Raw genomic sequence first — 23,573 nt, 5'->3', positions numbered from 1 at the left:
GCTGAATATAGAATATATCACCTCAAAAACAACACTAAGAATGCTAAAGATGATAAAGGCAATTGCTTAAAAGCTAGCAAATAGCAAAGTTAAAACTTCCACATTACTTAAGCTCAAGTCTTTCAGCAAATGCACTCCTACACTGCTTATTACACCAATGCCAACCAGAGGTCACACAGCTGGTTAGGGGAACATCACTTTTATACTGCAACATCTCCCTCCACCCTGCAATCGGACACATGTCTTGTGCCCCTTCACACGATGGGTGTGTTTCCAGCTGCATGGGATGAGCTGGATGTGTGCACATACCCCTTTCCCAAGCCTGGACACCGGCCCGTCATTTGGCCAACATTCGAGCATCACTTTGACACAATGGGCACGTGTGAAATCATGCAATGCAGGAAGATAGGGAGCCAGGATAAAATAAGCAGCTGTTTCTTCCTTGCCTGCATCCAAGAAAAAGATGGGCCACAGATGAGGCCAGATACATGCTCTTGCCAGGCCAGCTCTGACCTGGGGTTGTCTTAGACTCCCGTGACTATAGAAGCCACCTCTTCTCTGCCTCAGTTTGTTCATGGTGTACATGGTTACCAGCAAGAAACAAAACCAAAAAGGACCTACAGATGTCACCTGCAGCAGGAGCTCTCCATGCTTCTGCAGATGGAGACATCAGTGATATGCCCTAGAGGGGAAGGAAGGGGAGAACACGCAGACACCTCTGGAGACCTTGGGATCAAAAGGGATTTGCCGTCACTAACCAAGAACCCCACGGCAGGAGCCAGGAGAGGGCACAGCTCTCCAGTGTTCCACTTCTTCATCACAGTCACCGGGTGTTTGTAACTCCTTGCCTCATTTATTGGACACCTCTGACCCCCCGAAAGAAAACATTGGCTTCTGAATAAGGCTCAAGTGTGAGCAGAGAACGCAGGTCCCCAGGGCAGAAGCCTGCAGGGGGTAGCAGACTGATGTACTTCACAGCAGACCACTATGGGGGAGAAGACAAATACACCTTCTGAATTTCTCCAACTTCTATTGCACAAATTGAGGTCCCAGGAGCCATCCTAGGATCTGTCCTCTATCATTCCTAATCGTAGCAGCACATGGAAGACAGCAGACAGCACCAACACATTTCCATATATATATATTAGATGAATGCTTTTCAAAAGGAAAATGAAGGGTCTCCCATGAAGCTGTAACAGTGAAACACATAGACCTGACTGAGCAGGGCAGCCAAGGAAAGGCTGCAAGTAAGTGTGGCCCTGAGAGCTCCAACGTCACTCACATGCAAGGGCAACCTCAGTAAGCATGTTCGTAACACACCAGGTCTATGTAACTCACTCCCAGTCTTCCATGCACTCAAGCATTTGCTAGTGAAATAATAACAGCACTTGGAAAGCTTTATTCTACCACTTTCCCAAGTCTTGTAACTTCTAACATCCCTGCAGTAACTAGATGACTTGACCTCTGCCCCATACAACTCCACAAACACTCACTTCACACCACTACAGTTGTGACAAAAAGGGATCAGAACATTGCTCAGATTCAAGAGACAGGGTCAGATTATACCTGGCTAGATTTGCTCACTGGGTACAGCCCTTCTCGTGTTGTAACTTTGACAGAAGAAATAAGCCTGTCCAGGCACCCTTGTATCATCATGGTGGTAACAGGACGAGACCAACTTGAAAGGATCATTAGCACTGAAGCAGGGGGAAGCAAAGCACTACCCCAGATCCAAGGCACCGAGTTGGATGCAGTCATCCAGTTTTCAAATATCCCATGTGATAGCAATTCCTTACAAAATTCATATACAAATTGATAGCATGAACTTTATACTGGGATTGTTTGAGTCCTTGTTTCACTGCCCTCAGATGGAATGCTACTACTGATCAGCCAGCAGACAATACACCAGACTTGGAAAAAGGAGTGAAAAAAACTTCACTTAGGCCAGTAAAAAGACCAAAAGAGCGAGCAAGAGCAAGGAGCCTGGTAATTCAGAGCTAGTTCTCTATTTTGGTAAAAGAGGCTGCTTGACAAAAAGGCGTTCATCCAAAGTTTGAGAAACAGTAACCCCATCACCACAGCCAGGAAGGGCATCCCCAAAGACGCCTCCTGCCTCAAGCAGGACTTGTTACTATGTCTCTGCAACATCCAGTAAACATCGCAGTGAGTTTCTAAACTCTGAACTCACAATGACTGCATAAACTATTCCTTGTTAATTATTTACATTTATTTCACAGGTGTAAGTATTTTCAGGAACAGAAAGAGAACACTAAGTTTAGAAAACTTGAAGAAAAGGAGGATGAGCATCCTTCTAGTGAAGCAACAGCCTGAAAAGTCACCACATCCCTGCTGCTGAAGACAGTGGCATTGGCTTTGCAAGCCAGGAGAAAGCAGCTGGAGAATGATGCATCCACTGTATTTGCCAGGGAACGCTTCATATCCACCTGCAACAAGCCACTCCAGGATCTCTCTCTCCAGATCTGCTCCAGCCCTAATAAAACTACTGGGAAACATGCAGCATTCCTGGCAAAATGAAATCCTGATGTGGTTTATAAACAGAAGATACAGACAGGAAAGGATACTTTTTTAGAAGAAACACTTCCATAATTTGTGTACTTTTCATGTGAAATTTTAAGAACCAAATCAGTATCATGTAAGCAGGCTAGTACTAAAGAACTGCAGAAAAAAATCCGAGGCTTGTGGGGTGGCACGCACTATTAGCACTGTGATCAGGTGGGAAGCTGTGCAGGCACTGCCTGTGAACGGTGACACGCACCACACAGGCCACTGTAGACTCCTCCGAGACCCCCCTGTGCCTGGAATGTGAGGCCTGTAAGAAAGCAGCAGCAGCATTTACACTCAGACACGCAGTATCACGAGGAGGAGGCCTTCCACCCATAACAGCTACAGGGCAGATACACCAGCTCACAGCAGACGATGGCTGGTTTGAGCAGAGCGTTTATGTAAACCATCAAGTGCCACTCAACCCAGTACCCCAAGACTCTAGGATATCACATAGGCCAAGGTGGTGCCATCCAAAATGAGCAATTTTCCCCCCAAACTTATATAAAAGCTGTTTAGTGACCAATACTTAGTGCTGAGCCTGCCAGCTACTCTTCTGTCCACTACCACAGATAACAGAAGAGTTTAAACAGAGAGGGAGAAGATTAAAGAGTAGGTTTGCAAGGAACAAGCACCAATAGCTTGAGCAACGAACACACAGTGGTTCCAGTTCAAAAATGCAAACAGCTGATGCCTGATGCACTGGAAGGCCTGTTTTCTTCTCTTGGAAAGCTCACGAGTAGAGAAGCTTGCGGAGTTGTGGGCCAGCCAACTCCAAGGCACGCCAGCTCTAATCTCCTTCCCCAGCTGTGTACACAGAGAAACTGCAGAATACAACTGCCGGAGGAAAAAAAGGAAAGCTCCAATTATTCTCAGACCACAAGAACAACGATGTTTAAAAGCAAAGATATTGGCAGGGCAGCAGAAGGGAAGAGCTGTCCAAGACAGTCGACTGAAGAAATTCTGTGTTGTTTTAGTCAGTAGGCATTGAGGCAGACAAAGAAGAAATCTGCTATGTGGCTAGTTCTTCCCTAACGGCACCCAGACTAGATTTACTGTTTCAAGTAATCTATTCTTTGTAAATTAGTTTCCTCTAGACTCTAGAAAGTTTTACTTCCAAAAAATAACACAGAACAGCAGTATGATTTGCACCTCCTGTGATTATTATTCAATAACTGTATTCACAGTAACAAGGCTGAGATGAATTTTTTTTCAAAGGGGTAATGAACTCATGAGGACAGTTACTCTTTCAGATACATGCAGAATGGTTGGCTGTATACAGTTTATAACATTCATACAACTCTGAGAAAGATTTTTTTCTTTTTAAAAAACCAAACAAATCAAGTTTTGTCCTTTCTCAGCTGGATTCAACTGTGATGCTGCAGAAAGGATCAGAGTATTTTATTCCTGTAGCCATCTTAGTACATGGTTTGCTTCCTCTGTAGCAGGGACCTCTGCTAAGCATCTTCGGCAAGAAAGAAAAAATGTATTACCCTGCCTAGCAGAGAAGGATGTACAGGTACCAGCAATACACGTTTGTACCTCCTGTGAACTCTTTCTCAAGAGTCACAATTTAAAATTTTGCAGATCTCTTATTTCCAAAAAGCAAACAAAGATAAAAAGGAGAATCTTTCCTGATGGTACAAAAAGGGGTGTCCACAAGAAATCCAGCATGGTCACACTGGTATGTTTTATTTGGAGCTAGCGTGCCATGTAAACTTACAAAATATTATTTGTCCAGCAAATAAAGCTGAGGGTGTTCACGCTTGCCTGCAGGTTTCAAATCTCCTTTCCAGAATGCTGACAACTCATTTCAGGCATAATTAGGACAGCACCACACACATGAGGTGCACTTATGTTTGCCCACCAGTGCAAAACATGCTATTTCCTAGAGATGTTCTGTCTAGTAATTCTCAATTCTTGTTTTCCCCTTCCATTCCTCCCCTCCCAAAAAGATTTTCCTCACTAACCTATCAAAGCTTAATGCTTGTTCTAGTAAGATGTTAGCCAAGCAGGAAACATTATTTGCTACGCTAAGATTATTCAGATTTTACACACAGTTCAAAACATCTAGATCCACAAGAGTATACACTGGCATAGAGAGAGGGAAGTTAATCTCCCCACCACTGGTACAGAAAAAGCCAAACTGGCAGCCTAATCTGGAATGTCATTTCTGATGGCTAGGGTGAGACATCAACAGAGATGCAACCAAGATGCTGGTTCTTCAGCAACATCCACTGGGATCTACATGGATTGCACACAGTTCTCCCCCCCAAACCCTGTACAAATAATATTTCTGGAGACAGGGAAGCAACAGAGAGTGGAGAGCAAGAACCCTGAAACACACTAAGCTTACATCAGTGGATTAGACTAGTTACTGATAATGAAACAGCAGAGTTTTCACTATATAAAATTTATAAATTTATTTTTTTGTAAAAATCCAAAGAGCACGAAGACATCTCACTCAAAATACTGGTAAATCAAACCACACTTAGAAAAATGAAAGCTGATTTTATTATCTCCACAGCCAATCATTTGACATGAACATGCATACGTAATTTTGCTACGCACACACCACAGTTTAACGTTAGTTATTAAAGGTTAAACATACAACATACATCCTTACAAAAATGAGTCAAAATGCAAACGTAACTTTTAAACAAAACAGTTTTTACTCATTTAAAAAAACCTTTGTGTTGGGTACCATTTTGTACAAACACAGTTAATTTAAACAAATCTGCTTTTAGTTTCCTCATGGTTGCACATGAAAATAAGCTGCAATAGAAAATGAAGTCATCAAGGGATTTTTAAATAGCAGAAGTAGGCAGTCTTGCCATGCAGAAGAAGCAATATTAAATATTAGTTTTTCAAAAAAAAGAAAAAACCACAAGTTTAAAAATATTTAGTTCAAGTCACAAATCTTTCCCCAGTACAGAGAAATCCAAATGCAACGCATAATTAGCTGCCACTTAGGATGGCTATTCTGAAAAGTAGAAATACTTTCCAGAACTGATAATTTTCATTGATTTGGCACAGAAAAGAAGTCTGAGCTTACTTAAGAACAAGAAAGTGATTAAAAAAAAGGGTAAACAGGAAGAGAGAAAATAAAAAGCAAGAATGAACGAGATAGTAGTTGCAATCACTAAAAAAAAAATCTGTGCATCTCAGTCATTGCAGAATACTGTCTGTCTACAGCAGGTGCGAATTCCAGGTAATTGTTATTGCAACATGGATTTAATTTGCTTGGAGGTAGTCTCATCATTCAAATGCTTTGTTGTGTACCTAAACACAGAAATAAAAATCAAGTTGAGAAGATCATATTTTAATTTGGCTTAACAAGTATGTAATTTCTTTTCTTATGACCCAACCTGACTGTACCAGAGTAAAAGCCTCAGCCACTGATCATCACCCAGCCCACAGTTACCAAGTACAGAAATCAGACATTCGGAGCAGAAAATGCTACTATCAATCAGAACTATAACCCAACAGCCTTGCACCAAGGGGAGTTAAAAATAAGCCTCAGCTGGATATTGGTTTTAGTGCTCATAGGCCATTTCATAGACTAAACTCACATTACCACCTGTGGTAGGTAATTATCAATAAGAGTAACTCTGAGGTCTCTGCCCACAGGAAACATCTTCAAATAAAACAGCTTCAGAAACTTTTCTTCAAAACTTCCAGTGACCAAACCTTTCTAAGATTGCTCAATGAGAATGGATTTAATCACTTTTCAGCCTAATTTCCTGTTTAGTTAAGTAATAGTGCTGCTACAAATAAAGAGTATACACATGTGTTTATCCCAGGGCCTTCCCCCTTCAAAATTCTCTAGGACATCAGCACATTTTTAAATCACTACAAAAAACTCAGTCATCTCTTATTTTAAAAGGAAGTACTGTATATCCTCAATACTGGGTTCTTTGTATGATTAATTTCCCTGATCTCCCTTCCCTAACTGTAATCTAAAAGCAAGCAAAAACTTATTCTGTAATTTAAATTTAAAAAGTTAAATTAGAACTTTCATTGTTATCCACAACAACAGTGGTATTTTAGTTGTTCACTTGTAGAATATCCAATGACCTTTTGTTTTGGAAATTAATATCAATATAGATTTCAGCACTTTTTGGTAATTTATACTTTCCACAAGAGGCCTAAAGTTTTCTAAAATCCTGAAAAGTTATTGCACTTGGTATTCTGCCCATGTGAAAACACTAAACATGATTATATTACTTATATGAATTTCAAATTGTAAACAGCTGATCTCCCTCCAAATCCATACAAGCTTACATTTGCTTTTAGGACACATTATCTGTCTCTTGAGAAAACAGGAGAACTTCTAACACTCCTCCAGAATCAAAGACTTAAATTTGGACTTAATTTCTCATGACATCTTGAAGCTTCTTTCATCACACACACACAGCAGCGCACATCTGCATCTCTTCCTAACAATTCCAAATGTGATTTTAAAAAGATTTAAATATCCTACCCAAATGAGTTATCAAATGGATGAAACCAGGGCTGTTAAAGTATGTAGACATGAAATGGGTTGGTGTGGTGAAAGGTCAGCATGACAACATAGACTGAATTTATGCTACTAACCACAAAATGACACAAAATGGAGTGAGAACCTGAACTACACTTTACATGTACTTTAATGATGTCAACCATGATGGGGAAAAATGGGGTACTAGTAAAGACTGGTGTTTATTTACAGCTGCAATCACAATAAATTAGTCAGAAAATAAGTGCTAATATAACATTTTTCCCTCTGGAAGCTTGTGTTTTTACTGATCACCACTTCAAGGACTGATCACATACAGGAGGTTCAGAGATGAGTAACAAAATGATTTAGGCATGGAAATACTCACATGAAGTCTGAAATTAAGCTCAGATTTTATTTTTTTTTCCTTTAGCTAATAATCTGAAAAAACTTTGCAAGTGAAACCACTTATAATACCACATTATTTCACTTCTAACCACATCTTAACACAAAAAAAAGAGGGCAAATGAAATTAAAGCAGTTTCACTACAGATAAGAAAAACAAAGTACAACTGCATACTTTCAGGCAAGACAAACTAAAGCTTCCACATTTCAAAGTGAGTACATACATAACTCCACCCAGTTACAGTTAAATGTTACCAACATAGTATGATACTTTTTCAAGGAAGGACAAGAATGAAGCCTTCATCTGCTTATCACATTTTGGCACTTCTTGCAACTCCTCTGATGCTGGACACTGACACGAAGAACACATTACTGACTACAGATACAGCTTTATGACCCAAATTAGCAGTTTTTAGGTTTCTATACAGAATTATTAATTTTTCTTTACTACTTCAATCATGTGGCAACTTCTTGTCTATTCTACACCAAAACCATTGAGACTCTTGCCTTAAGCACCTCCCTATAAATACTTTGTGAAAGAGGAACGATTTCTAGTTACATACCAAAAAAACTGCCTTACATGTCTGAAGCTATCTGCAAAACAAAAATCACATGATACCACTCTTATATTCTACTATTAAAAAATACAATCATTAAGCTATAGTCAAAACACACACAGCTGAGGATATGGCCCATGCAAACTAGTCCAGCCATCTCTTTAGTAAGCTGGCACAAGTCACAGGGCACATGCTGCAGCTGCTCATTTGCTTGTTTGGTAGTTCAGTCAGTAGATGTGACCACAGTTAATGTCTAGTTAGCTTTTAGTATGTATGATACTTTGTCATCAGTTTTAACTGCAGGTAAAATGTCTACTCTGTCATGCTCACCTCTACAGACTCATTCTTAACCTGCACACAGTTAAAGTATGCAAACAGTTATCCCAGAATGAACAACTGCAAGTTTATGACCTAGCTTTTAAAATGCAGTAGCTGCTCCATGCATCCCTGTCTCAATACACACTGGAAAAGAGGCTTGCAATAACCACATTCACCTTTTACCTGTAACACTGACTGAATACTTCACTGCTGAAGGAAATGCCCTGGACAATTTATGAAAATTCACATAAAAATATTTCAAATAACAAGAGTACCTGAGAGCATTTAGAAGGCCTTCTACACTGTTAGGAGGCTGGTCTTTAAGAACTTTGATGCATCCTTTCATCTAGGAGTTAAAAAAATGATACAGTTATTTTATGCTAATACCTTTTAAGTTTACAGAAGTGTTTTATATTCAGTTTGTCAGAGAAAAAAGTTAAGTTGCAGTGACATTTTCTTGATATTAGAAAGGAATTAAGCTTTCAGTATTACATTTTCCTATGACAGAATGGCTTAGCTACTTAAAAATCTGCGTATCTTTAAACAATGCAACTTTAATGTCACTCTGCTTTATTGAGCTTAGAAAAAAGGAACTGCAAACAGAAATCTTCATTTATCATAAACCCATTAAGAATTATTACAATCAGCCAGTGAAATAATTACAAAATCTGTGGCTAATACAGTAGGATAACAGTCCATCTGAAACAACCACAAAGAAGCATACAGTAACAGCATGTATTCCATAAACTTACTATCAAACAACAGCAGGAAGTTAAATACTTGGAGACTGGTGGATGATGAACTTAAGTTTTTTACCAGATCGTGAGGAACAAGCCATTTCCAGTCAGTCTGATTTGGATCTTTCAGCACAACCACTGCTTACAGGTGTTTCAAGACACTACCTGAATTTCATCAAAACAGATTTTTCATGACCTAACAATGACCATCTATGTGCCTGAAGGCCTAGTTTGTATTTCTTGCTACTTAAGTATATGGTTTTCTAACAGCTACCGCTATCCCATTAGCATCAATCCAAAGTGTACATCCAGTACTAGAACCTGGAGGACAGAAGAGGAGCCTACACACAATTTAAATACTCGAAAGATTATTTAGTAACAATAAACTTACATCAATTTTTGAAGTTTTGGCAAAAGCGCCCACCGGATGCACGTGGTCATAGAGTATGATGACACCCACCATTACCCTCAGACAGAATGATACTGTTTCCTCATTTGTAAACCTGCTTCTATATTCACTGTAATTAAAAACACAGATTATTATCTACCAAACACAACAGTACATACTAGTAACACCCAAAATAAGATTAAAGAAAAAAAATCCTACTATAAATCCTCAGAGGGAAAAGCAAACAAAAACCCCCAAACCCATCAGCCCCACAGACTTGAGAGCTTTCCTTTTTCCTTTCAATAACCTGCCTACAAGTCAGACCACTGCTTAGAAAGAGTTACCTAGAGATTAACAAAGATGCTCAAACCTAAAGTAGCACCCTGCTGCTACATCATTTCAGGTATGGGTTGTTTTTTTTTTTTTTCCCAGAAAAAAGAAAGAGATTAAAACAATACATATCAACTTTGCTTTCAATGCTTCCTCTCCTTTTTCCTGCCACCCTCTAATATACATGCAACCCAAATTTCTGACTCAGGTTAAAAAAAAAAGTTAAAGCTAAGTTTAATGAACAATGCTTAACTACTTTCTTGAATGGGACAAACCATTTCTAAGAAGGGTAAGAATATAAGTGTTTGGAGCTCTTAATGTACTCTGAAACAAATGTACTGCAGTATCTGGACAGGAACTTACTTAAATAAGACATAACTCATACCTGAGTAATTTTACCAATAGGAAACTATTTAGAACCCAGAAGAAACAGATAAAAAACCAAAACCTTTTTGTTCACATTCCCAGTGCCTCTCAAATTTACAGTAGACAACAGACTGCCTTCATGCCTAAAAGTCACCTCGTAATTCCCCAGACAGGGGTGCTGCAATTTTGTTACAGCCATCACCCAAGTCAACTTGCAAGGAAGTACCATCCAACACACTGCCTGTAACCCCTCTTTCAGGAGGCCCTAGGCAATCATGCTCAAATAGTATATTTTCTTGAATTATACATGAGAAAACCATTTATAAAGAGTGCCAAGAGGTTGTCTAGCTTTCATAGCTATTCTATTTTTAAATATTAATATGTTCAGAAAAGCAGACCACATGATTTGCATGGCTAGCAAAATGAGACAAGTTAGTTTCAAGTCAAGGTAAACAACTAACTTAGCAAAAAGAAAAGACCACAGCTCCTAATTACCCCAATTATATTTCTTTGATCTTATGCATCACAAGTCATGTCTTAAATACAGAGATGATTCAGACACAATACAAGCACTGTTTATACTCACGGGGTTTCCAGCATGACCCTGCACACACTAGCCATGGTGCTTAAGCAATCTGTAGTATTCTCTATTGGTAAATTTTTATTCTGCAGAAAAAGATAAATAGTTTCCAATTCAATTGTTGTGAAATATTATACTACAAAACCTAAATTAAATCAAGGATCTACTGGCATGACAACACGGAAGAATTAAAAACATCAACACAACTACGGTAAATTGGGTAGTCTTACACTGTTTTCAAAAAATATTACAATATAAATTAGCGACTTACAGAACAAAATCTACCATATGGGTTTTGTTTGCTTGTTTATGGTTAAAGAAGTACACCGCTGACACAACTGACTTTTGGGAAGTTTTAAAGGGATCAGCTAACCTGCTCTTTAAAGACAGAAATTTCTATATCCAAATACACGTATCTGCTGCAATAGTAAGACTTAAAATTGTTACAGCCAAGCATCTCAAATATGAAATGAGGCCATTTTTCTCAAGGCATTTCAAGTGTAAAGCAGAACTTAGGAGAAAATATTGAAAGACAAATGTATCTTTGTATTAATCATGTAATGTACAATTATTTTGTATTACGAAATAGTGTGCATTCTTTGCACGTAAGACAAAAATCAAAGTTATCAGAAGACAAGCACAATACTTGCAGTGACTGGATTTTACCACTAATATTTATTTAGGTAGTTAGGGATAAATAGGGACAAGTTAAAATGTTGGAATACTTTTCCAGTTCATGTTCCTCCCCTCTTCTGCAATAATGTAAGTATACTGAACTTTACACAGCAAAATAAGAGTGTCTTGGGAAGGACAGAAGGAAGTCACCTTTCAACTCAATCAAGCTGTTTCCCTTTTAGTTTTCTGAAGTTTCTGCTCTAAACCACCACCAAAATGCAGGCAACATACTTACCTCTCCCACCTCCCTCCTTGAGGAAAGCTACCATTACCAATGTTGTAATGCCCTCCATTAACTTTTTGCAACACATCGACAAGGTGGTTAGCTGAACTTCCTCTAACCTCTATGGCATCTGAGAAAGATACTTTATGTTTCTTGAGTCTCCAAAAATCAAGTTTGATTTCTAGATGCCAGATTAAGCCTGGTAGAAGAGTTTTGTATTCTAAAACAATGTCTGTCCATGCAGTGCTTTGAACTACACTATCCAAGCCATGAATTTATACTCTCACCTCTGACACAAACTTTGTTGTAGCATCACTTAAGGTTTTCAACATTGGCGTTGCTTCAGCATAAAATAAAGACATTCTGTTTGCCAACTCATTATTTACTTCATTTTCTCCCTCTGCCTATACAACAGAAGGAAAAAAGAATTTAGTTGTTCTGTACATGAAGAAGATAGGTGGTAGTATAAGATTACATGTCATCTCATCCAAGGGTTACCTACTGGGACATTGTTAATCCTCATACGGCTCAGAGTTCTTCTGTAGTAGCTGAAGTCATTCTGTATAGCAGGATTTGTCATCTATATAGATACGGAAGCAAAAGAGTTGTGACAAACTCAAGAAAAGTATAAGGACAAGTCTTCATAAAATATAATACTGAGAACAAGAAAATATTCAGCCTTCTGAAATAAAAAAGGCCTGTGCCGTGTTGGGAATAGATATGTAGAATATAAAGCTTTCTGGTTAAATTCTCAGATTTTTCAGAACCAGATTTAACCAGAACAAGAGAGGGAGTAGTCTCCTCAACAGGATTTTGAAATTAGTAGGTTGAAAAAAATGGCTTTGCTAGTTTGACTCCAAGAATCAGACCAGCAAATCAGTATCATTTCAGCTTAGTTCTTTGCACATTAGCAAGAAAATAGTCGGACTATGGGTGTGCAAATACTAAAAGCAGCAGCAGCATTATTCCAAGAGATATGCCAAATTTGGATGAAGAAACATGATTAATATGAACTGAAATGTAACAAGTGCCTAAAGCTAATATGATATTTGATCTGCTTTCCAGTTTAACCTAACTCTAGGTCATGCGAACAAGCTGAGCATCGTAGATATTTGATTATCTACTGCATACTCTATTCTAGAACAGAAACCCCAAATTGCTTCAGTACATAGACTTGTTTCCTTTTCACTAGCCTTTGTGCTCAAATTTACAAGTTCTTACCTTGAGCTCATCAAATCGGAGTGTAAAGTGAAGAATTTCTGCAAACTGCTTAGCAAGAGCCTGCTCTCGCTCCAGGTGTTGCGTTGGTGAATATGGAGTGCTTGTCAGGGCTCCCAACAGACCTCGCAATCCTGCCTCTTAAATGAGAGGAGAGTATTTTGCAATATACAACTGCACCTGCTTCTTGTATCCCTATTGACTGATATTCTGCATGCTGGATTTAAAATATACATCTGCCAAAATACATGGTAATTAATAATAAAAGGGCTTGACAAATTGCTTCCATGTGCCACTGTTACCATATTTACTTACAAACTGCTGCAAAGACTAGGTTTAATCAGCACTGACAGCTGTGAAAAAACTTCCTGAAAAGTTTTATTCAAGCTTTGTCTGCAACATTTGTGTAAAACATATTTCAATAACCTGCGTTAGCAGACTGCAGCCTTTAAGATTACACAGAATTCAAGAGGTACATACCTATCAGCAGAAATCATGTTTTAGTTTAAGATAAATTTATAATCCAACTTCCTGCTCATCTTGAGAAAAATACGTCACCTCTTTAACAAAGCAGAACTTGCCTGCAAAAAGCTTCCATTTTTCGAGCGAATTTTTTCATGAGCTATGCTAGTAACTGTCTAAAATTGAGGTAATGGATAGTTTGTGAAAAAATAAATGAAGTCTAATCAGTTTTATTAGCTTAGACACAACTTCAGTCAAGTTGGTTTTGTAAGAGGCATGAAGCACCATTTTAAGTACTGCACCTGCATGAACCAAGATCAGGTATTTCCAGACACCAAATTATTTCTGGTGTTTGGGTGGGAATAATACAGTCACTTTTAACTTCTCTTGGTATCAGACACATTAACAGAATTAATTCTCAAAGAATTAGTCTACTAATTTCAAAATAATCAGCTGGTTAGTGCTTTAGAGAAAGAGGATGACAAATATGCTCCCATTCCCTTTCTCTCTCCTCTCAGGTACCCACGGAAGCGAGTTTGCTTTCACACACAAGAAGGTAGTACACAGATATAAATAAGATCCAATACAGTATATGGAAGGAATTTATGCAATATGAGTTTTTATCTGCTAACAAGAGGTTGACCTAGATGTGATCACATCTGAATATACCAGATGTACTAATTAAAGACAAAAAACCCAAGTTAATACCATTGCACTTACCTAGTCTCTGAGAAAATTCATAGAATTTCTTTAGTTTGCCTACTAGTGGAACAACTGCACCCCACGCCTTCTCCTGCAGCTTCTCATCATTGGGATGCTGTATTGCCTTAAATTAGAAAAAAAAAAAAGAGGAAAAAGTATGCTTAGATTAACTGATACACTACTAAAAAACAAAAATCTGTGCAGGGCAATTGTTTGAAGAGCTAGTAATTAAAAATTCTACCTACTGAGAAGTTTCCAGTTGAGATACAAGCCTGTACTAACCCATGTCCTGTTCCAAAAAGCACTAAATACTTGTGCTGAAAATAAGTATCCTGAATAGGAAAACAACTTGCAGGGAGTATAAAGAAATTGTTAAGAGTAAAGCTACTCAAATAAGAAAATTTACTTAACCAGATTAGTTAATTAAAATCAACAACTTTACTGGGGTACCTCCAAGGAAAAAGTTTAGTGATCAAAGTCTCATCCTAATGTTGGTATCTATCAACAGTTTCTGAATTTGTAAAGAAAACCAACAAATTTGCTGCGAAATTCAAGCTAAATATTACAGTAGGAACATTTAAGCATAATCAACAGCATAAAGCACCACACCAAGACATGGTGTATACCAGAGCTTTGAGGTATATATGTATAGACCTTATCTTCACAGTAAGCTTCCCAGACATATAAAGCCTTAAATTCAATCTCTCTAGGTTTTTAAGACAGAAACTAGACTACTTCACAACTGAAAGTTACTAAGAAAACAGAAATAAAAATGCTTATAACCCTCCTGCCACATCTTCCTGGTCAAGTCCTTGATTTCAAAATCTGTTTCAGGCAGCCCTGGGCTGAGTTGCAGCACATTCCTCTCTGGTCCGAAGGAAGTTTCCTTCCTGTGATGTCTACCTCCTCAGGAGTGTCTGTCTTCTTTCTCCAGGGGAGCTGCAGGCTTCCTTGCTGACACACATTCCTGCTCAATCCTACAGCCTCTCCCTGAGCATGCTCCTTCCTAAGGGTTCTGTGTGATAGAGTTACCCTTCTTAAACCTACTTTATGAATTCAACAGAAAAAACACTCATGGTACTTTAAGTAAAGCTGAATGGCTACGAGCATCTCTTAATTCATCCGAAGTGAGCAGACACTCGTGCTATCTAAAGAGTATGTTACAGTGAGTGACTCCTCACTTTAGGAACAAAACAGCTCCCATTGTTGCATTTGATGAAGAAAGGCAGGGAGATGAGAGAGTATTTATTCCACCCTTTCTTAAAGGTAAAGGAAAAATGGAGTGACATGCTGTACAGAAATTTTGCTTCTGTTCCAAACATCTACTTTAGTAAATAAAAGCCAATTAAAAGGGATTGAAAATGAGATGCCTTTTGTGTTAGAATTATCACACAGACTTCTCCAATTAGTGTACAAAAAGATGTCAACACCACTCAATACTGCATTGTCGTCACGCCACGCTCTTTCTAAATTCATCACTCAAGAAGAGCTTATGTGGGAATAAAGAGAAATCAATAGCAACAATTCCATTAAAAGTTTGAGAAGCATCATTTGCTATTACATATGTGCATTAATATTACTGAAACAAGTGACATCTGTTTTAATGTTAAAAAGGAACATTCCAGAGCAGAAGCTCAAGACAGCAATCTTAATAGACAACATGCTCTGCCAAAACAGCTCCTGCAAGCAAAGTTAAAATCCAGCAGTATTTGGTTAGGATCAGACAACGAACAACCACAGGTTGTGCACAATCATAACGCTCTAGCTTACCTCTCGTATTTCATGGCCAGCTCCTCTATATGACTGCAAGTCTTCCAGTATTCCTTCTGCATCCTTTAACACTACATTCACCTGATTATAAATTTCCTTTTCAGATTCTGTAGGTTGGGCATCTAAACAGTAGAACATATTAAATATATATATATATTTAACAACAATATGGAATTCAATAGGCACACCATCACCTACTGGACAGATTCTTCATGCAGCAACTCATCAAGAATTTTCATTCTCTGAAGAGCTACTACAATGTATGAGGAACTCCAAGAGAGTGATTGTATTCATTTTTAGTAGTCTTTTAATTCACTTAGCATCCCAAAAATCCACCTGGAATCTATCCTTCCTGACTTATTTAAAACTAAGTTAGGAGAACAATTCCTGACAAGTCATCGTTACGACTATCATATCAATCTCACCTTGGGGTGCAGTACAAGCTCAAATAGAAGAGACTTAGGTAAGGACTCAAAAGATAGACTCACTGCAGATATTACAGGAGGTGTTCATGTCTACTGTTATCTAGAAACACTGCATCAGATTATTTTCCATCTTCTCTGCCTCCCCTTTTACTGTCTGGGAAAGGAGCCCTTTCTTTTACTTCTAAATATATTTAATTCTCAAAACATATTCTTTACTGCACTAATTGCAAAATCAGAGCTGAGAACAAAAAGATCTAGTGTAAACTTGTTTGTGGGTTTTTTTTTCCCCCTACCCCCTCTTTAAGGATATATACCGTCTAGCTAAAGACTTTCCAAAAGTGTATTTGATCATCGTTTCAGAAGATATACATACATGTTTAAAGAAAGGTGATTCAATAAGAAGTATGCTTTGAGAAGAACCAACAAAATGTTTTAACCTTTAAAAATAATTACCTAGTACAAATATCTGAGACCTTGTTTATCTGAGATCAATTTTTCTTTTAAAATTGTGATGGAAGCTATAAGGTTAGTTCCCTTTAGATTGATACTAAAAAGATTAGTTACTGAAGCTGCTACTGAAGCTCTTGCAAAAAAAACCCTCTTCTCTGTTACATGGGCAAAATATGTTAGAAATCAAGTATCAAAATATTTTAATCCAGGATTTCCAATGTCTAGAGTCTGGGTATTAACAGTAGATTCTTTTTTATAGGGACAAACAAAAACTATCTATAGACAATATATCCTCATGATTTTGTGCAGTTTAAAGAATCTGGAAAATGTCTTTTTAAAGGTGGTTTTTCTATGACCCATATGTGTAACTCCCACAAACAGTGATGGAAGTTACGCACATACTTACATTAAAGAGAAAAAAAAAATAAATCACAGCATCCTAGTCTTACACACTAAAAAAAAAACATTAGAAAATGAACTTTGTATTAGGAGAAAGTAAGTTTTACATGCATTGCCTATCTGGATTTTGCTATAATTTTTGCATAATACTCTTCTTTTTATGGTTTAATACATAGAGAGTGGGCATTATTAACAAATATGCCTATATATAGACCTTGCAACAGTTTAACTGTGATATTTTGAGAACCATCATGGGTAAAAAGAAAAGCTGGTCACTCCTTTCAAAAAAAAAAAGTGTAAGAGCACCACATTGATTAGGCATCGAGTAGAAGTGGCCAGTGCTTTTCAGATCATCACAAAGGTCACATTTATAATTTTGAAAGCTGCTGAAGACTGCTGTAAGAAATGAAGACAAAAAAATGAGGGAGAAGAGCAGACAGGTAAGCACCAGTTGATTGGCAGCAGTTCATGCACAAACATGAAATGCTATAGTGAAATACAGACTAAAACGTGAAGCTCAGTAGCATTCCAGATTGTGTTGTTAAATAATGCAATCAAGACTTGCCACTTGGATTGTCTCACACTGAGTACATCTCTTGCCTATTTAATTTTTCATGCCATTTTTTCTTTACCCTCTCTAGTAAGGAGAGTTCATTTTTCAGTGGGGGGGCAGGACCAGCAGAAGGGCCCATGAGAACAACTCCTCACTTCAAAACCCACCAACAAGTAGAACAGATGTAGTACTACAACCTTCCAAGTTCAGAAATGAAAATCATCTTCAAGATACAAATTAAGTGGTCTTCACTGAACAGCTGGCTATGCAAGTCAACACCTTCAACACCTCTGTTAATGTATTTCACTTAGGATATAATCAGCCAATTACTGTATTTCATTTTCCTAAAATATTGCAGGAAACCTAAGACAATGGTTTATAGTTAATTTGTTGGGGTGGTGTTTTTGGTTTGGTGGGTTTTTTTGCTTGTTGGTTTTAGTTATAACAAACTCCTAAATATATAAGTTTTAAAATCCACTAGGCACTGGATTATTTCTTTTGGTATGTATTTCATTTTGGTGCACCCAGTCCTCTCCAATAGAATAAAGTTGTAAACCTGATTTGTCCCAACTAAGTTCCTTTCCCATCAGTAATTCTTCTGCACCTAGAAAAGTGCTCAAATTAAAAAAATAAACCTAAGTTATTTTATATTCACTTCACAATACATTTAGGATGTTATTAGGATGGATTTAAAAGGCACAGTGTAGAAAATCTTCAAGCCCTAGTGCTGGCTGGCTCAGAGCAACTGTTTTATTTGCTTCGAAGTGCTGGTTAGGGCACTGCATTCTGAAAGCCCATCAAGGGTGGAGAATTGGGGAGAGGTTCCTCTTCCTAAGTACTGTTGTAATCTTGAATAGATGGAGGTAGCATTCCCACATACCAGTATGTGCCTCAGGACTCAAGCTACGGGACTTTCACTTGAGAATCACTAATTGTGGAACTCATTCTCCTCAATGTGGAGTGCACAGAACAGGAAAGGGAGTTGTACTTCTGAAGTTAGTCTTGACAACTAAGTAACAGCAACCAGCAATGCCAAGCATCCAAACAGCAGGATGAAGGCAGCATACGATTTCAGGGATTTCCCTCTTTCCCTTCCATGGATGTAAGTTCCTGCTACAACTTTATAGCAAGGCTTTGCCTTTACCCAGCAATGTTTTCCATAGAAAGAACAAATAACAGTAAGCACAGCACAGCTCACTGAAACGTTCTGTGGTTTGATATTGTTGCCAAGGGAGCTGACCTCTACTTATTCAAGGCAACTTTCACATTTCTAATCCAATAGTAAGAAAAGGAAGACTGAGATCCCTTAAGTAAATGGGAAGTTCACCTTCAAATTAATTTTAAATTTAATCAGAACCTTACTGCCTTAGGTGCAGTATACATTTAGAATTCATAAAGCTCACACAATAACGTATTAAAGACAAAAGAGTAGACTTGAAACAATATACAAACGCTGTTACGTGAACTAAATGCTATGGAAGTACGACAACATATTGCATGCAGGGAACACACACACTTAGTGACTATTTAAAAAAAAAAAATATTTGCCTACCCTACAGAACTAGTAGGGAGAGAAGTTTGAGGTTAAAAGTTTATACTGCACAGCAAACACTATTTAAACTGAGATTTTTCCCAGGGAAGAACACATCAAGTCATCTGAAACTGGCTGGGACAAAACTCACAAGCAAAACCCCAGACTGCTGGAGATGAAATAATTTATTCATCTCTATCATCATTACTATGGAGAATGCTATCTTTGCAGCTCCTCTGAAAGCTAGCCAAGTTCTTTGGAGGCAATGCAGAATACTTTCAGCGCTAGCTTGAGATCACCATCTGCAACGAAAAGTACTCTGTATTTTAGCTTCTATTCAAATCAGTAAATTTGGAAAGGATTTGCACTGTGACAGTAATGACACCAATGTAAAAATTGAGCTGTAAGTTTCCCACGTTGTAGGTGGCTGTTTTACATTAACAATATTGTCCTTACAAAGCTATGCATTTTCTTCTGCTCACGCTAAAGTAGCACTGCAGAGACTTTAGTAGAATACTTAAGACAACTATTTATTTCAAATAGGTAAGGTGAATGACCAAAGATAACATAAGCTTAACCAGTGTTAAGGCAAGGAAAAGCCAATAACCCATTATATCATTTATCAGAACCTTTTTTATATGTATTCTGATAGTCAGTCACACAAAACACTGGAATCTAGCACCAAGATAAACATCTGAAAAAAAATCTCTTAGAAACCCATCTAAAACCTTTCTAAATTTGGAATTTGTATCCCTATAAAGCTTTAGGGACATTAGATTTTTAGCTCTTTATGGTATGGTGCAAGAAACATTGAACTAGCCTGCTCACTCCAAAGATATATACAGATTTAAGAACAGAAGACTTCAAACTGTGTATTACTGGGCCAGGCGTAACATAGAATTGGCAAATTTGTTTTTAATACAGAGCTTACTTGCTCTTCCACATAAAAACACAACATTAAGTATTGCAAGATTAAGTGCCAAGTCTTGAAGAAAGATCTTAACTGTGTCAAAGCCAAGATCCTGTCAAGGCAAGCTATCTGAAACAGAGTAGCAAGAAGCATGGATACACAGTATAGCAGCAGAAACAAACGCAGGACAGGGTCCAAAATGAATAAAGAACAGTCTAACAATTCAGCCATAATGTAAGTCACTTAATTTGACTGCGTATGTAAACATTTCATGTCAGCAACCTGCTTACTCTCATGCCAAATCTTGTTCATGCTCAAAACATGCACTTTAAAACAAAACTGATAGCTAAAGAATCAGTATTTCAAAATAGCAATTTTTATTGCAATTGATTTTAGAATTATGCTTCTTGTATCCAGCTAACTTCAATTCAGTCCAATTAAATGATCAGTATTTGCAGATTAAGCTGGAGCTTCACAACTCCAATATTCTCCCATATCAGCTCTCCCTACTTCACTAAGTTGTACCTATTCTGATGATATGCAAGATTTGAAGCGGTTTTAAACAACAGTTTTGCTTTCTGATTTTTGAACACAGCCTTTGATTTTTTTCCCTTTATAATTTGTATGGCTATCATCTTTCAATAACAGTATATTCGGAAGAGACAATTGATAAAATCAACAGTAGAGAAGTTATAACTTTAAATGAAGCAAAAACATATTTCTCCAAGCATTCGCTTTCATATTAGAATAGAACCAATTGCTACTGTTTCATCAAACACAACTGAAAATAATTTGGGGGAAGAAAAGAAGATGTAATGAATTTCAAGTTATCCATAGCACAATACTTCATCAATTTTCTGTTACGATATTCCGTTGTATTTTATTACATGGTCAAAATGCACTTGAACATTAGTTTTCTCATTTTATGCTTGCTGATGTACAGCTGGGTAAAGCAATAGCATATCCCAAAAGAAAGTAATTAAACATGCATAGCAGCAGCCAACACTTACCTGCCATTCTTAGGCTATATTATATCATGCAATAAAAACTAAAAGCAGAAATACTAACAATATGTGAACCTTCCAGAACGCTTGGCATTGATCAGGCAAGCTATACATCTCTTTTCAAAAGCAATTTCGTCTCTAGACTCTGAGCCCCCCTTTTAAGGAAGGAGGAGGTTAACTGTTAAATTTCAATGCCAAATCAAATAAGGTTCACATATACACCTTTAACATGATGATGCTGGAGAGCTATGAATAGCTGTTGTGAGCCAATCTGTATATGCAGCATTACTCAGTGGCACACTGGAAGAAAAGAGAATCAGGTTTCATATTCAGTCCTTCCTTTAAGGTGCATGTATCCTTGCAATTTCAGTAAGTCTTCAGATAATTCAAAGTCTTCTTAAAGTTTTCATTAAAAACAGACAGACTTTTGGTTTAAAACAAGAACCATATCAGATTCCAACAATAAAATATAATTTGAAAGCCCTCCCTGATTTTACATTTGAGAAACTGAGGTTATTTTAAAACAGATTATTGCTTTCTACAAAAGTTCGCTGAACAATTATCCATAGCTCAGGCATGCAAAGCTGTTAGAAGTATGGCAAAGTAAAAACATATATTTAGTACATGACAAATGCAGTCTACTGCAGGCAAAGAGTAATAGATATATAAAATCATCTTCTCACTTTCAAAATCAAGGAAAAAATTTGGCCCCTGCTCAAGGTCTGTGCATGTCAAAACTTTTAGAAGGTTCCCCATGTTAAGGTACCTGCCAAGACAAGAATAAGAGAAAAGAAAATTTTCTTTTTGTAAGAAGGAACAGCCCAAATATAGTTGATTGAAGTGGTGGGGGAAAGAAGACCAGAGTTCCATCAGGCACAAACCCGTCCTTCAGGCTGCCGCCCTGATGGGTGGAGGGAGACCCCCACCTCGAGGACGTACAGCTGGTGATCCCAGAGATGCAATGCAGCTTTCCTGTAAGAAGTGACCACATCACCAACATCTTCACAGCCGCCCCTTTGCAAAAGGGGCAGAACTCCAACTGAAGGCCTTGCCAGTGATTAATTCTGTCCCGGTACACCCTAGCACCAGTGTCCTGAGCAGGAGCACCACGTTGAGGGCCAAGTACCATATTTGCAAGCATTGACATGGTAGCCATGCTACAGATTTTTACCTGATGGGACAACAAAAGGGAAGAGCTTTAATTTTATCAGCCCTTATAATTTTGTCAGAAAGCCACTATGGAAAAATGCATCAAGATACATCATTTCAGTGTGCAGAAAATGCTAACACAGGTATGCCACAGATCTTTTACACAAGGTGCCTAAAATATCTGGGAAGCTCAGACAATTCCACTTTGGACTTTTGGATGTAAGAAATGCACATTAATTGCACCATGAATGACCAAACCAGGATCAGGAATGGTTTAGTACTCACTCTTGTACAAGATAGGATTACAGTGAACAACTGCTCAGCACAGATTACTATGGCATACTGACAGAATTTTTCATTTTATGATTATTTGATTTGCAGGCAGATGGATGGACATCACTGACCACAGAGACCCAAAATGACTAAGCACAAGGAAAGAAAATTCACACAGTAGCATGACGGTGGCTTGGCTACTACTGGAGGGAGAAAAAGAAAAAAAAGGAGAAATGGAAAAAAAAACCACATGCAACTCTTCCAAATTGCAGATTTGCAACTGAGTCCCCTAGCCTTCACTGCAGCAGGTATAAGCAACCCTACTGTTACCATTTTAAATGCACCAGCTGTGAAGGGCTGAGAGACTTACTTTCAAAATCCAAGAAAAAATGTGCTGCATTGTGGTCTATGTCCCTGGTTAGCACCTTAATGAGATTACCCATGCCAGCAAACCTAAAAATAAAAATGGCAAAATAATTTAGTTCCAATAACCATTTCCTTTAAGTACACGCCTGGGGCTCACTGAAGCAGGGCTCCCATCGGTTTTTGCACATGGGATTCATCACCTTCTGGTGGGAAATAGAAAACATACACTGCACAGTGCATTTTCACTTCCCTTCTCAGGGAGGAGCGATTGTTGAAAAAATTAACAAGCTATATCCTTGACAAAAATAAAGATCGGAATTACTGGCTCTTTCAGCTTTAATACATTTAAAGAATGTTACCTATGATGACTGCACAATTGTTTTGCATAACTGAAGCAACCCACAGACAACAAAAGCAACCTCAGATGGAACTGGTGTCATCATAAGCCTGTGTTTTTACTATCTCGCCATAATCCAAGACAAATTTCGGAAGGCCTCTTAATAGAAGTCATCTGTGGCCAATGAACAATTTTTCCCATCAAATAACATAAAGTAATGACTTAAATGCAAGTTAGACTTTTCCAAAACGAGGAGATAATCAAATTTCAACAGTTCTTCTTATGCTTGCTGTCACATCCCAGCTAAAAGAAATGAAAAGTAGAAGAAAAATTAAATAGTCATTAGATTTCTCAAGGTCAGATAACAAAACAGTTTCAAACGTTACCATAAGTTTCAGAAATCAAT

The 23,573-nt window shown here is 37.8% G+C and overlaps 1 protein-coding gene across 1 annotated transcript in view; it reads right to left on the bottom strand.

Moving 5' to 3' along the window:
• Positions 1-4,970: 4,970 nt before the first annotated feature.
• The window catches only part of CYRIB (CYFIP related Rac1 interactor B), an 80,210-nt gene continuing 61,607 nt past the window's right edge, over positions 4,971-23,573 (bottom strand). The window contains 16 exon segments of the mRNA XM_074841627.1: positions 4,971-5,844; positions 8,595-8,665; positions 9,448-9,574; positions 10,727-10,806; positions 11,906-12,022; positions 12,121-12,198; positions 12,840-12,976; positions 14,019-14,124; positions 15,771-15,892; positions 21,726-21,808; positions 21,924-21,946; positions 21,949-21,999; positions 22,002-22,076; positions 22,078-22,104; positions 22,106-22,213; positions 22,835-22,917. Of these exon segments, the coding sequence (XP_074697728.1) occupies positions 5,781-5,844; positions 8,595-8,665; positions 9,448-9,574; positions 10,727-10,806; positions 11,906-12,022; positions 12,121-12,198; positions 12,840-12,976; positions 14,019-14,124; positions 15,771-15,892; positions 21,726-21,808; positions 21,924-21,946; positions 21,949-21,999; positions 22,002-22,076; positions 22,078-22,104; positions 22,106-22,213; positions 22,835-22,864 (1,299 nt within the window). The 5' untranslated portion in view covers positions 22,865-22,917 and the 3' untranslated portion in view covers positions 4,971-5,780.

The sequence above is a fragment of the Strix aluco genome, chromosome 1 (genome assembly GCF_031877795.1).
Source record: "Strix aluco isolate bStrAlu1 chromosome 1, bStrAlu1.hap1, whole genome shotgun sequence".
NCBI lineage: Eukaryota > Metazoa > Chordata > Aves > Strigiformes > Strigidae > Strix > Strix aluco.
The sequence above is the reverse complement of the archived record's forward strand: the minus strand, read 5'-3'. Positions and strand labels throughout refer to the sequence as shown.